General features: G+C 42.4%; 1 protein-coding gene across 2 annotated transcripts in view; it reads left to right on the top strand.

Annotated features, from left to right (window-relative positions):
* Positions 1-12,882, top strand: part of Tph2 (tryptophan hydroxylase 2) — a 104,397-nt gene extending 91,515 nt beyond the window's left edge. The window contains exons 10-11 of one of the 2 annotated variants that reach the window (XM_063263689.1): positions 11,442-11,575; positions 11,701-12,882. In XM_063263689.1, the coding sequence (XP_063119759.1) occupies positions 11,442-11,575; positions 11,701-11,875 (309 nt within the window). In that variant the 3' untranslated portion in view covers positions 11,876-12,882. The remainder of the gene's footprint in view (positions 1-11,441; positions 11,576-11,700) is intronic. The other variant, NM_173839.3, reaches the window with a different exon arrangement.
* The last annotated feature ends 401 nt before the right edge of the window (positions 12,883-13,283 follow it).

The raw sequence follows: 13,283 nt of genomic DNA, 5'->3' as shown, positions 1-13,283 counted from the left end.
TCATTAAAAATCTTTCCTTACAGTGTGCCAAATACTGGAGATTGAAAGTCAGAGCGTGATGAAGGACGTGGAGAAAATAACAAAACGTACCAAACTCTTAGAGTTTCGGATTTTTTAAAAAAAGAATTATCTATTTATTTTTATATGTGAGTACACTGTGGCTGTCTTTAGACACATCAGAAAAGGACATCAGATCCCATTAGGGATGGTTGTGAGCCACCCCGTGGTTGCTGGGATTTGAACTCAGGACCTCTGGAAGAGCAGTCAGTGCTCCTAACCACTGAGCCATCTCTCCAGCTCCCCCTGAGTTTCAGATTTTTGTACATATTAGCTCAGCCCCACAGGAACATGATGTCATTATTGTTAGTGATGAGACAACTGAGGGCATAAAGGCATTACAGGACTTGCCTAAGCCACACAGCTAATGTGCTAGAGCCAGCCCCAAAGGCAGGCAGTGTAGACCGCAGTGTCAGCGTGCTCTAGATTCAATGGCCTGAGGCTCTTACTAGCCAGGACTTGACATCTAGTGCCAGATAAAAAACCAAGTAGCTAATAGAAAAAGCGTGACAACTGTGTCTAGTACATCCCGGGCCATGCTTGAGAAGGCTTGCTAAGGAGGACCCTGCTGCTCACAGTGAGGCTTGAGGATTCGGGAGGGGGTACTGGGAAAGGAGAAGATGCTCAGACGAGCAGTGGACCAAGGGAGTACCAGCTGGGCTGCAATCAGAGCCCTGCACATCTGGGCAGCTGACTAAGGCTGGGTGTGGTTAGAACAAAAGGTAATTGTCAAAATAACAGAAACTTGGTATAATGTGATAACATTTGAAAGTGTTCTCCACTGTGTGTGTGTGTATTGTGTGTGTGTATTGTGTGTGTGTATTGTGTGTGTGTAGTGTGTGTGTATTGTTTGTGTGTGTGTATTGTGTGTGTGTATTGTGTGTGGTGTGTGTGTATTTGTGTGTGTGTAGCATGTGTGTGTGTGGTGTGTGTGTATTGTGTGTGTATTTTTGTGTGTGTGTATGTGTGTGTATATTATGTGTGTGTATTGTGTGTGTGTAGCATGTGTGTGTAGTGTGTGTGTAGTGTATGTGTGTAGTTTGTGTGTGTAGTTTGTGTGTGTAGTGTGTGTGTAGTGTGTGTGTGTAGTGTGTGTGTGTAGCATGTGTGTGTGTGTAGTGTGTGTGTGTGGTGTGTGTGTGTGGTGTGTGTGTGTAGTGTGTGTGTGTAGTTTGTGTGTGTGGTGTGTGTGGTGTGTGTGTACATTCCACAGCACATGCGTGGTCAGAAAGCAACATTGCAAAATTGGTTCTTTCCTACCGTGTGGTTCTGAGGATGAAATCCAGGTCAGTAGGGACACACAGCGAGCCGATTTACCTGCTGAGCCATTTTGCCGGCTCTTAAAAAAAATAGTCAATATAGTTAGTGCTAATCTTAATCCACTGGTCAAATCCTACAGCAATAATATGGCATGACTGCCTATAAGACCGTACCCACTAGGAATGCTTCTTAGTTTCCCCTGAAAAAGTCAGAAAACAAAACTCCTGAGCCATATCTATTTACATTCCCTTCAGATGGTTTGTAAATTATTCCAGAAACAAAAGAAACAAATCTCTCTTGTGGCTCCCAACTTTTGACAGGGTCTCTTGGTCTGGTTAATGAGGCATATGTTAGGCAGCACTGGGGTGAATCTGTTGTTTTTGTTTGTCCTGGTGTGGACAGAATCATCTAGAAATGGAAATCAGCTAGAAATATGTAGAGCAAAGGGCATTGTCTGCCGTGCAGCTTCCTGTTCAGGTCCATCACCTCTGGACATTAGCATTCTTCCATTCTCAGACTTCAACACTCCAGCATCCCCATGATTGCTGTTTTGGACCGTTTATACAATTTAGATGTTTGTTGCATAAGAAATACCTTCTAACTGTTCACAGAGAATCTGGAACACTGGCGTTTTCTTTAGCAGCCCCTCTCTCCCTGTCTGTCTTGCTCTTATAAGTGTCCAGAGCACTTCACAGCTCATTTAAACACTTAACAGTTATAGTTGTGTGTTTTTATGTGTGTGTATGCGTGTGCATGTGAATTCAGGTGCTCACCGAATCCAGAAGAGGGTGTCAGACCCCCAGGTGGTCTCATCTTCTGACAGAGCAGCAAGCACTCTTAGCCACTGAGCTGTCTCTCCAGTTCCCTGAACATATTTTTTTTTAATTTGAAGAGAGATATGATCCTAGACCCAATGTAGGGATGGTTTTATTAATAGCATGATCACAAGTTTTATGTAAATGTTTTTACAATTTTGAAAAAACGTTATCTTATATCAGGAAAGTATTTTTTCTAACTGATGTTCTAATATGGGTCCCTAAGTTGCTGGAGGCTTTTAGTATAGTCTTCATAACTTTCATCTAAGTAGGCACAACTCACCTTTTCTCTCAGAACATAAAACTCCTAAGATTGGGGCTGTAATTTTCCCGAGGGCAGAGATGCTGCTCTTCAGAGCTGGCCAAGTGTTTCTACAGTCGATCTTAGCCAAAGGCTGAGAAGCGGTGGCTTAGAAGTGTTTCTAAGAGCAGTATCTGTAGTTTAATGGAGGACTTTCACTTTTTTTATTCACACAATATATATTATATTATATTATATTATATTATATTATATTATATTATATATACACACAAATACACGCATATATTTGAAGAAAGATATTATGATTCTAGACTGAATATAGGGATGGCTTTATTAATAGCACACATACACACACATACACACACATACACATAAGCATACACATACATATATGATATCATGAATATCATAGTTGATTTTATTTTCAGAGACAAAAATAAAGCAAATATGAGAAAACTTATAAAGTGAGCATAAATCTGATTAAAACCTACCCTCAGTATGAGGGTTCACACGCTAGGAGGAACTCCAGAAGCCTGTGAAGGTGGGGCTTTTCTACATGTCTCATCATTGCAGAGAACGGTTAACCATGCGCTAAGTACAAACGCGATAAGTGGGCTCTTTTACCAACTGCCTAGCCCGTGTCTCGCACGTCACCCTTTTTCTCCCCATTCTACAGTCGCTCTAACAATATAACTTACTTTTCGCTTCTTATGCCCTTGCTTATCCATTCATTTTCTTCACCACACTCCAAAGCTGATGGCCTGAGTTGTGAGAAACGGAGTCTTGTAGGGAAGGCCCGAGAAAGGGATTAGTACGTTACAGAGCCAACAGGGAAAGTCGTTCACTCTGGGATGGGCATGAGTTATTTCCCCTTGTCACCTGGTTAAAGCAACATCGGGAAGGACAGGTTTCATCTGGTTCTCAGGTTCCAGGGAGACAGTTTATCATCATGGTGGCAGGAGCGGCTGGTGGAGGGAGATGGTGATGTGCTTTGCTCTCACCACGCCAGCTGGCCCAGAAGCAAGAGCGGTGCTGGGCTGCAACTCTCCACCCAGCGACTCACTTCCTCCATCTAGGCTCCACCTCCTGAAAGAGCCACACACACCTCACAGAACAGTGCCATTGCCTGGAAACCGAGTGTGGAGTTGCATGAGCCTGTCGGGGTACAGCACACATCACACTCTGATAGGTGGTTAGGAAGTGAGTGCTAACGACGAAATGTGAGTCTTGCCTTGAAAAAGAAAATGATCTACTTCAAATGCAAAAGTGGCAGTTTCTACTCCTTTTGATGGAAAAGGGTGAGTTCTAGTTCCTTCTTCCCTTCAAGGCAAAGATTTGGTGGCTTTAGTCGCACAGTAATTGCTGTAATACGGCATATAAATATATCTCCTTTGTGTTTCAGGTTTAAGCAAATCTGACTACCTGTTTTTGGCTTTGGTTTTAGGATGTCCTCGCACGGTTAATTATTATTTTACCTTTATCTAGCTATTAATCAGCATTCTCCAAACAGCTCTCTATTTATTACAATCATTGGTATTTATTGCCACTTCCAGCAGTGCTTGGAGGTGGTCAGAATTACTGCCAGGCTGTGGAGAAAAGTCTCACGGGCCTTGCAGGTTTTCTGAGGTTACCTGGAAGGTCAGTGTTGCTGCCGGAGTGAAGACTCAGCTGCAGAGCTCTGCAGCCTTTCCTGAAGGGAGGCCTGTTAATAAAGATAGAGTAAATGTTGGAGGACTGAAGGGCAGAAACTCCTGGGCTGTGTCCACTGAAGAAGGAGGCTGCTCCCTTGCCTGTGAATCTTATTCAAACCAAGAAAGCCTAGCATCACTGAGGAAAATTAAGTGTGAGGAACCATTGCTGAGCTGCGTGATAGAGATATTGATCCAACAGAGGGATGGCTTTAATTAATAGCATTATCATAATCCCTATGCAAACATCCTTGCAGTTTCGAATGGACTGCAAGGATTATATATCGCACTGAAATATTTTCTACTGTTGTAACTGTTGGCCTGAGGTGGTCCCTCAGTTGCTGGAGGCTTCAGCATCCACAATTTATTTTTTTTTATTTTTTTTTTTGTCTGTCTGCTCAGTTTATTCTTACAACCGTCCAGTGAGAAAGATAGAGCTACAGCCAACACTCTAGATCTCTGGGAGGAGAACTTCAGCCCCTGATGCCAGGTCCTCCAGTTGACCGTGGTGGTGGTGGTGGTGGTGGTGGTGGTGGGTGGTGGTGGTGGTGGTGGTGGTGGTGGCGGTGATTACAGGACCCAGGCTCACACTGCTGCTTTTGTTCCGGAACAGCAGGAGGCTGAGCTCAAGGCTCTCTCCATCCTAGACCCCCAGAACCTGCAGATATGTTACTTCCACTGGGAAATATTACTTTGCAAAGACAATTAAGGTAAACTAAGGTTTTTATCATATCGAAAGATTATTAAATAAACCAAATACACTCACAGGGTTACTTACAAAATAAGGAGGCGATATGAATGAAGGGTGGCAATGTGGCAGAAGTCAGGCCAGAGGATGTCAGGAAGAAACCATGATCCAAGAAATTTGGGGCCTTCCAGAAACAAGCCTCCTAAAGCCTCCAGAAAAACATAACCCATAAGAGCTCCCTTAAAAGCATCCATCTTCATGTCTCTGTGGGAGAGAACTTCCACTAAAGGTGAGGGTCAAAAGGCTAGGCTTCAATCCTGCCTTCCCTTAAGATGTAAGTGACTGAGAAAGCACTCGTCCTGCAATCAGGCTTGGGACACTCTCGGAGACGGTTCTTAAGGAGCCTACCATCCTCTTTACCCATCCAGCGACTGCATGAACTCTTTCCTTCAGAATCTGGCCGTTAGAACTTTTATTAATAGCAGAAACAAACAACTCAAGTCATGAATCTGGTCTGGAAAAAAAAATGCAGAGCACTTGGGTGTGAAAAGAGAACGTACTCTCGAGGTTCACAGAGCTAGGTAGAGCGAGAAGAACAGTAAGAGACCCGGAAGCAGGCATGGCTGTAATTTAAAGACAGTGATCTATGCGATCAAAGTGCTAGCTCACGTTTTATTGAGAGGAGGGTGGCTTTTTCCTCCTTCCTCAGAGGTTTAGCGCTGCAAATAGTCCAACTTGTATTTGTAGGAAGTCAGCCCAGCAACTCAAACAGGAGGGCAGGAGCTGATGCAGAGACCATGGAAGAGTCTTGCATGATGATTTGCTCTTTGTGGCTTGCTCAGCCTGCTTTCTTATAGAACCCAGGACCACCAGCCCAGCGGTGGCATCCTTTATTAAATGCTAGGATATCTCCCATTAACCATTAATTAAGAAAATGCACCACAGGCTTTCCCACTAGCCAATCTGGTTGGGGTATTTCCTCAATTGAGGGTTTCTCTTCACACATCACTATAGCCTGTGTCATAAAACTAGACAGTACAGGTGCTATCTTACTTACTCCACACATTTCAGCTCCCAAGAGTAAGGTGTGTGGATGATTATTTCCATGCACAGGTTACTTTATTCTTGATGTAATCTGATAGCATAGGAAAGCTTTAGCTGCACAATAGGCTGAACAAGTCGATAAACCATTCTACCTAAGCAGCCTTCGGTGGGCAGACATTTGCTTGATACATGAATGTAGCTCCGACTTTCTTTTTTTTTTTTTTCATAAAGCAGGTACAAGCTATTTTACATCCACAGAGGTATGATACAGTACTGTCCTACATCTATAATACTAGAGATACAATTTAAAAGGCATTATTTGAGACTTGATTCTACTTTTCCAGCAGAGGGCCCAAAGGATGGTGTGACACAGCTTTGTAAAGAAACATACTCTAGACAGGATTTCCTTTCACTAGTGGCACAGTTCTAAGGATTCATTCTCTCCATGAATGTCAGCTAAAACCGTTATTAAAAAAATGAAATATCCCTAGAACAAAACCGTATAACCACCAGATTCACATGAAGATGACCTAGTGGAGACAAGCTGGACCTCACCTTACCAACAAGCTATCAAATCTGTTATGTTTAAACAGTGAGACCTCCAAGGAAGGAGATGCCAAGTAGTGCTTCAAAGCTTCAGCATCCACAATTTATATCCTGCCTGGTTAAAATGGTGAGCAAACAAGTGAGGCTTCAAAAGTTACTGCCTACGTGCCCGCATAGTATCTGTATACATGGTCCAATCTACCTATTCGTTGCTGTGCTGATATGGGGAAGAGATGACTACGGTGTGAGCACAGGGGTGTTTGCATTGTGGTGTGAGCATAGGAATTTTTGCAAAACTTTGCTTGGATTCTAGGACCCAAACTACTTATGAATCTGACTTCACAGCTGAGTTCCCCCCTCCCCAAATTTAACCAGTCCTAATATAGAGAGTGAGGATAACGGGCTTACATCTGCAGTAGCTGAGATAATACCTTTGTGTCACTGTAGAAACGGTTGTCTGAGAGGAAGGAGGATGTCAAGCTGTTGAGTTAGGAAAGCTACTATTGCACTTTGAGTCTCACAAGTGTCATACCTGGGACCATTCTTTCCCTATAGGTTCTAGACTTCTGGAGGCGAGGGAAGAAATGCTTATGGGGCAGCACATACAATCGTCTCTGAACTGAATTAGGAATGAAAAGTAAATATGTGGAGCGCGTCCCGTGACAGCCATTTGCATGCATTTCCCGTTTAATTCTGACCACAACCTTGGGCTCTAGAGTCCATTAGGTTCCCCAAGGAATGGAACCTAATTCCTAGGAAGGAACGGAACCAAATCGAATCTCCAAGATTAAGATGTATGCTCTGAATTATCTTGTCTTATTATCTACCAGCAACTGGAAATTTTTTGATGTCCAAAGGATATTGACCAGTACCAAGTAACTGGTGCTTGGCAGTCAAGGGTGACATGGGTAACCAACCTCAGGACAAATAGGGAAGGCAGTGTTGGTCAGTTTACACGGGCAAAGTGGACTGTGCTCTGTGTTTATAGGTCTTGTTAAAATTATACTGCGAGAGGATTCTCAGATCCATGTAGGTCAGACTTTTTATATTTGCCACAGAGGAAACCGCAGCTCATTTCGAGACACTTCCTTATTTGGTATTGCAGTGTTACTGGGTGATGTTTTCTCTTCAGTACTTGCCTTCTTGAATGAAATAATTCAGTTGAGAAACAGCTAGATCAAGTACAAGTTTATTTAGCAAAGAAGTGTAGATTCCCCAAAGGGAGATTGGAACAGGAGACCTCAAAGGGAGAGTTATGAATCGATTTCCTCAGAAACTTTGATGAATATTTATTTATCTCCTTTAAGGTGTTTTCTTCCCATGATCTTGAAAAGACTGGAAGTGGGTGGGAGTTTTAAAATCGTGATGCAAATGACATTATGTGGAAGCCAGCATCTTTTGAGGATGCAGAATCTTTGTTAGTGTATGTATGAGGCAACTGTGCAGGTTTTCTGGGTGCTTTAGTCTCTGAGACAGCAGCAGGAGCCTAACTATAGCTTTCAAGATGCTTAAATGGCAAAGGGGCATTTGGGCTATCAGGAAACAAAGCTTCCAAGGGCCAGCTGCCATTTTTCTAGGTTACTTCATATCTAACGCTGTACCTAGCCAGGCTTAATATGTCTAGATTTTTGACGTGGTCACATTGAGAAGCCAGGAGTTCTGATTCCAATCGTATATCCCCGTTTTTAGCACTATAGGAAAGCAGTGGTTCTCAACTTGTGGGTCTTGACCTTTGGGGCTTGAATAATCCTTTCATAGTGGTCACATATGAAATATCCTGCATATCAGATGTTTCCATTATGATTCATAACAGTAGCAAAATTACAGTTATGAAGTAGCAGTGGAAATAATTTTATGGTTGGGGGGGTCACCATCCATAAGGAACTATATTAAGGGATTGTGGTGTTAGGAGGGCTGAAAACCACTGTTACAAAGTATTCAGACAGGAGCAGATGACTCTGAAATATCTTTGCACATTTGCAATGGCTTGAGCATTATAAAGCTTTCTATAGAATATCCAATTAATTCTTGAATACTCTAGGGTTTCAGAAGGTAAACACTTAAGACGGAATTCACCATGGAGTCCGTCTGGGACATCAAAAAACTTAGACAGTGTTCAGAGGCGTCTTCCATAACATACAGGGGAGAGCGTAGTAGCTGTTTCCCCAAAGAGAGGTGACCTACAAGAACAGAGATAGACTCAAGAAACCTAATTCGTCAGTGGCTTTTTGTAGCAAAGGAGACATGGATGCTATTTTGCATCTCTTGGAACACATGGGCGTTCAGACATGGAGACCTCATGGACAGCCTGGATGTTGCTGCCAGTCACCACAAAGATGAGCTGGATGTTAGGTGGATGAGATTTTAAGCACAGGCTTTTCGTTCACAGGCCGCTCTCTCAAGTTCAGACCCTTACTATTTTTCAGGCTAATCCATGGCTATTGTTAGTGACCTCACATTCATTAACAGATAAGAAGTAGTCCCGCCTTGATGCTTTATGGGCGGAGAGGACTCTATAAAACAGAGCATCATATATAGTTCCTGAGAATAAATCATAGTTTTGAGCACTTAAAACAGTAAACTTCCTGCTGGGTCTGTGTGGTGCTTTTCTGTAATCCTCATGCTTGGGAAGCTAAGGCAATAAGATAGTGCTGGCCATCCTGGGCTACAAAGTGAAACCTGTTGGGGTTGGGGATTTAGCTCAGTGGTAGAGCGCTTGCCTAGGAAGCGCAAGGCCCTGGGTTCGGTCCCCAGCTCCGGGAGAAAAAAAAAAAGAACCAAACAACTACTGAACAACAACAAATTCCAGGCAACTACCAATTTTCACTAAACTATTATATTGGCCAAGTGCCATATGTATGACCTAATGGTCTTTGCTTTAAAGGATAAACTGTTTACTCAGTGGGTTTTCTCTCGTGAAATCTAAGGCAGGGCACCTTGTCCTCTGAGGATTTTCTTGATCTACTCTTAATCCTCTTTTCCTGCTAAAAATGAACGAATGTAGACATCTAGAGAGTCAGTGAAATAACCACATGATGAATGGCTCAGAGCCTATGCTGTTTTTAGTCATTGTCATCGGGTACGCACATTGTGCAGGTGCTCTGCGCACACTGTGACTGGTTGCTAAAGTCTTCTAGAGGCTTTGGAGATGGATGGGAGTCACTGATGAGTTTCATCTCCCTTTGTGCTTGTCCTCAACTCTGTGAAAAGTGTTTGGCTCAGCAGAGATGTCCCAAGGATCCACGGCTTAATTGTTCTTACAGCCTTTGCTGCTACCAGTCTGCCTCTGGCTCCCAGGACAGGGAAGAGAGTTGGAAGATTGAGGACACGGAGTCAATCAGTGTCCTTCCTTCCACGTACCAATGAATGAATGGACAATTTGAGTAAGACACATCAGTTAAATGTAATCACAGTGTATGACTGCAATGAAAACAACTTCTAATTCTGAAAGCCATAGCCAACAGGAAGCCAGTTCTTCTCAAAGGGGCAATAGCTCTCATCAAAAGACACTTTCGTTTGTAAAACTGTAAAGTTGTTAGGAAAATGTGGACAGGATTTATTGGTCATGTGGAACCAAACTGCCCTGATGTTCACTGTGCTGTGCTGAGTCCCACGAAAGAGTGTTTGTAGGTGTAATGACCTTCTGCTTCAGAATGAAGTTGTTCTGCAGGCCAGAAAAAGAATGAGCTCATTCTGAAGGTCTTCCACATCCCCCACACTCCATGATCCATATATGCATTGATCTTGATCTGGACAACAGGATTTTGTGGAAAACAAATTACGAGCCCTTGGTCCCCTTCTGTTCATGTTGGTATGGATTCTCAATTGTGTTTCCAAACACGGAAGACCACAGCCTTCCCCACCAAGGGCTGTAAATAATCGTGTGCACTTTGAAATTGTTGGAGGGAATGCACTTAGAATATTGATGGGGAGGGCATTGGTTTGTACGCTTTCAGGAATTTCTCACTGTTTGCTTGAGAAGGCAAAGACTGGAGAGAAATTCTTTGGATGGATAAATGGATGCGTCAGCATGTTGACTACAGCCTCTGTGTTTTAATACTCAGCTCAGGGCAATTTCTGCTACCCTCCTTCTCCTTCTCTACCAATGGAACTACCTCTTAAATTAAGAATGAAATCTACACGAGTATCACTCAAAAACTCTTACACCAGAGTTACCTTGGTTGCTTTTAAAAAACCTCTTTTCTGGATTTCATCTAGACTTACGAGATAGAATGGAGGCTTGGTATCTGAACCATCCATTGAGAGTCTAGAAACAGGCAGGTGGCCCGTGGTAAGAAATGACCATTAACTTTTAACCCCACTGAATTTATCTTGAAGACATAGTCATTCAGGATTCCTTACTGTTCTTAGTGTCAGGCATGTGGTGAGCTAAATGGAGGCTCAAAGAGTAATCATACCAGCTTTCCTGGTTTTCTAATGCCTGCTTTGGGTTTAAGTATAACTATTAATATTGGTTCTTTGCACTCCCACCAGCAATATTTATTTGCTGTGTATTGCTCTACTGTACTTTGTCGAAGGTGAATGAGTGCTTTGCAAGCACCCTTCAATATACAGGCCCACCCCAACTCTCTGTTGATACACAGTACCTGGCCTCAAAATGTCTCCCAATGAGTCCACAAATAGTTGAGTGAGAGTCTCAATTACCTCTCCACGCAGGTAATTATTACTTCTGCCATTTAAGTGAAATTTCAGCACATTGCTTATAGAAACACATTTAGGAGCATATTTCTGCTATACCTGCTTCTATTCATAGGGTAGATTTAAAATTCCATTTGTGTCAGGGGATAGCGCTAAACTGTCCTGCTGCAGAAATTGGTTGATAGTATATGAAATATTAAGATGAGCTCATTTTCTCCCTCAACTTCTGTAAGAGACTTAAAAAAGAAAAACAAACAAACATATCTCTTTCCTAACACCCACTTTGCTGCAGGGAGGCTTCTATGTCTGTGGTAGACTAGTAACTGAGAAGTTCTATGGCTTGCCAAGCTAGGAAATGTGCTGCCCTGGCATTTTGGAAGCCCCTTTCTGGTCTTGAATAGGTTCTGTGGTATGTTTTGCAGCATGCTCTTTCTGACAAGGCGTGTGTAAAAGCCTTTGACCCGAAGACAACCTGCTTGCAGGAATGCCTAATCACCACCTTCCAAGATGCTTACTTTGTTTCTGAAAGTTTTGAAGAAGCCAAAGAGAAGATGAGGTAAGCTTGCTTTTCTTCCTTCTGTAGAAAATAACTTAAATTTCAACGGCTGTTCCTTCTGTCTATCTGTCTCTTGTACCCAGGGTGGTTGATTGTGTTTCCTTCTGTTTTTGTTTATTCTACAGGGATTTTGCAAAGTCAATTACCCGTCCTTTCTCAGTATATTTCAACCCCTACACACAGAGCATTGAAATTCTGAAAGACACCAGAAGTATTGAGAATGTGGTGCAGGACCTGCGCAGTGATTTGAACACCGTGTGCGACGCCTTGAATAAAATGAACCAATATTTGGGGATTTGAGCCTATTGTCAGCACGAGCTCTTGGGGGCTTAGCAACAATGCAGTCAATGTTATCCAACATCAACAACTTTCTGTGTCATGGCTGGCTAGTAAGCATGCAATTCCATGTGTCTATACCTCTATGTAACTTAACATACAAAAATGATCTAAGAAACCCAGGCAGATGACCATTCAGCATTTTAAAGATTGTGATCTATTTGAACATCTCAAGTAGATTTGACATTTCTGATTAGTGAGCAAACTGTAACTTAAGCAAACTGTGTCTTTAAAATTTGTAGCCAACATTCCTCACACAATTCCAGCTGCTGAGTCCTTGACCTTTTCTTCCTTGGACCTGAGTCTTTCCTCTGTGTTCATTAGATAAAATGAAAACAGTTGGGAGGTGGTTTCTACTTTCAATAGTATTGGTGTTCTCTGAGATAAACTAGAGTTGCTCCAAGCTTCGCATCACAGTAACAAAAGATTTAATATTTTACTTCAGAAGCTGTTCAGAAACACAGCGATTGGAATGAATCTGGACTGAGTGTTTAGACAATGCAAGAAAAGAAAAATTTTGATAAACAGGATATATAGATTGCACTGACCTTGTTGAAACCAATTTGTGGTACGCTTCCTGAAGTGCTTTTGGAAGGAAACACTTTGACAAAGAATATTTGGAAAGGTTAAACAGAAGGGAAGAAAATCTTGGAACTGTGAATGTGTCATTAGAATAAAGTGAATTATCAGTGCAGGTGTGACTCCTTTCTCTTACACTGAGAACCCCAAATCCTGCAGGGATGTGAGTACCATCTCTGATTCCGAAGATTTGGAAACCGAGTCACAGAGAAACAAAGGGATTTGCTTCAGTTAGGTCTGTTGACTTGTGCTGCAGTCATAATCCACCTCCCTTTTATGTTGGACTTCTGGCAAGTCTACTGTAGTGTACATGCGTGTTTATGTATCGACACAGAAAGAAAACTAATGCTTATAAAACTAATGCTTCTCAATAAACAGAAACTTGCCCCCAACAGGGTATCTCTTATTTCATCTCACAGCTCGAAAACAGGCCCCATCTGTCGGGAGGGGTCTATTTTCTCAAAGTCTGGGCAACTCTGGGTAAACAACAGTGATACAAATTCTGGTGGTCCTTGCTATAAAAGATAAAAACAAACAAACAAACAAACAAACAAAAACCACTCCAAAAGTGCCTAAGTGAGCAAATGAAAAAACTGCTGAATCAGCTAATTTAATTTTCTTCTAATGGGTTCCCTCAGCGAACAATGCCCCTAATTCTGTTTCTTATGAGGAGTAGTACAGGGGTTGGACAGACTGCGAGGGGGTAGGAATGAGAAGTACAGAAGAACGAGAAGAGAAAGAGCTTTTAAGTTAGTGTATTAGTTACTTTTCTTTTCCTGGGATAAAACACCAT

Source organism: Rattus norvegicus, chromosome 7 (assembly GCF_036323735.1).
Source record: "Rattus norvegicus strain BN/NHsdMcwi chromosome 7, GRCr8, whole genome shotgun sequence".
Taxonomy (NCBI): domain Eukaryota; kingdom Metazoa; phylum Chordata; class Mammalia; order Rodentia; family Muridae; genus Rattus; species Rattus norvegicus.
The sequence above is the reverse complement of the archived record's forward strand: the minus strand, read 5'-3'. Positions and strand labels throughout refer to the sequence as shown.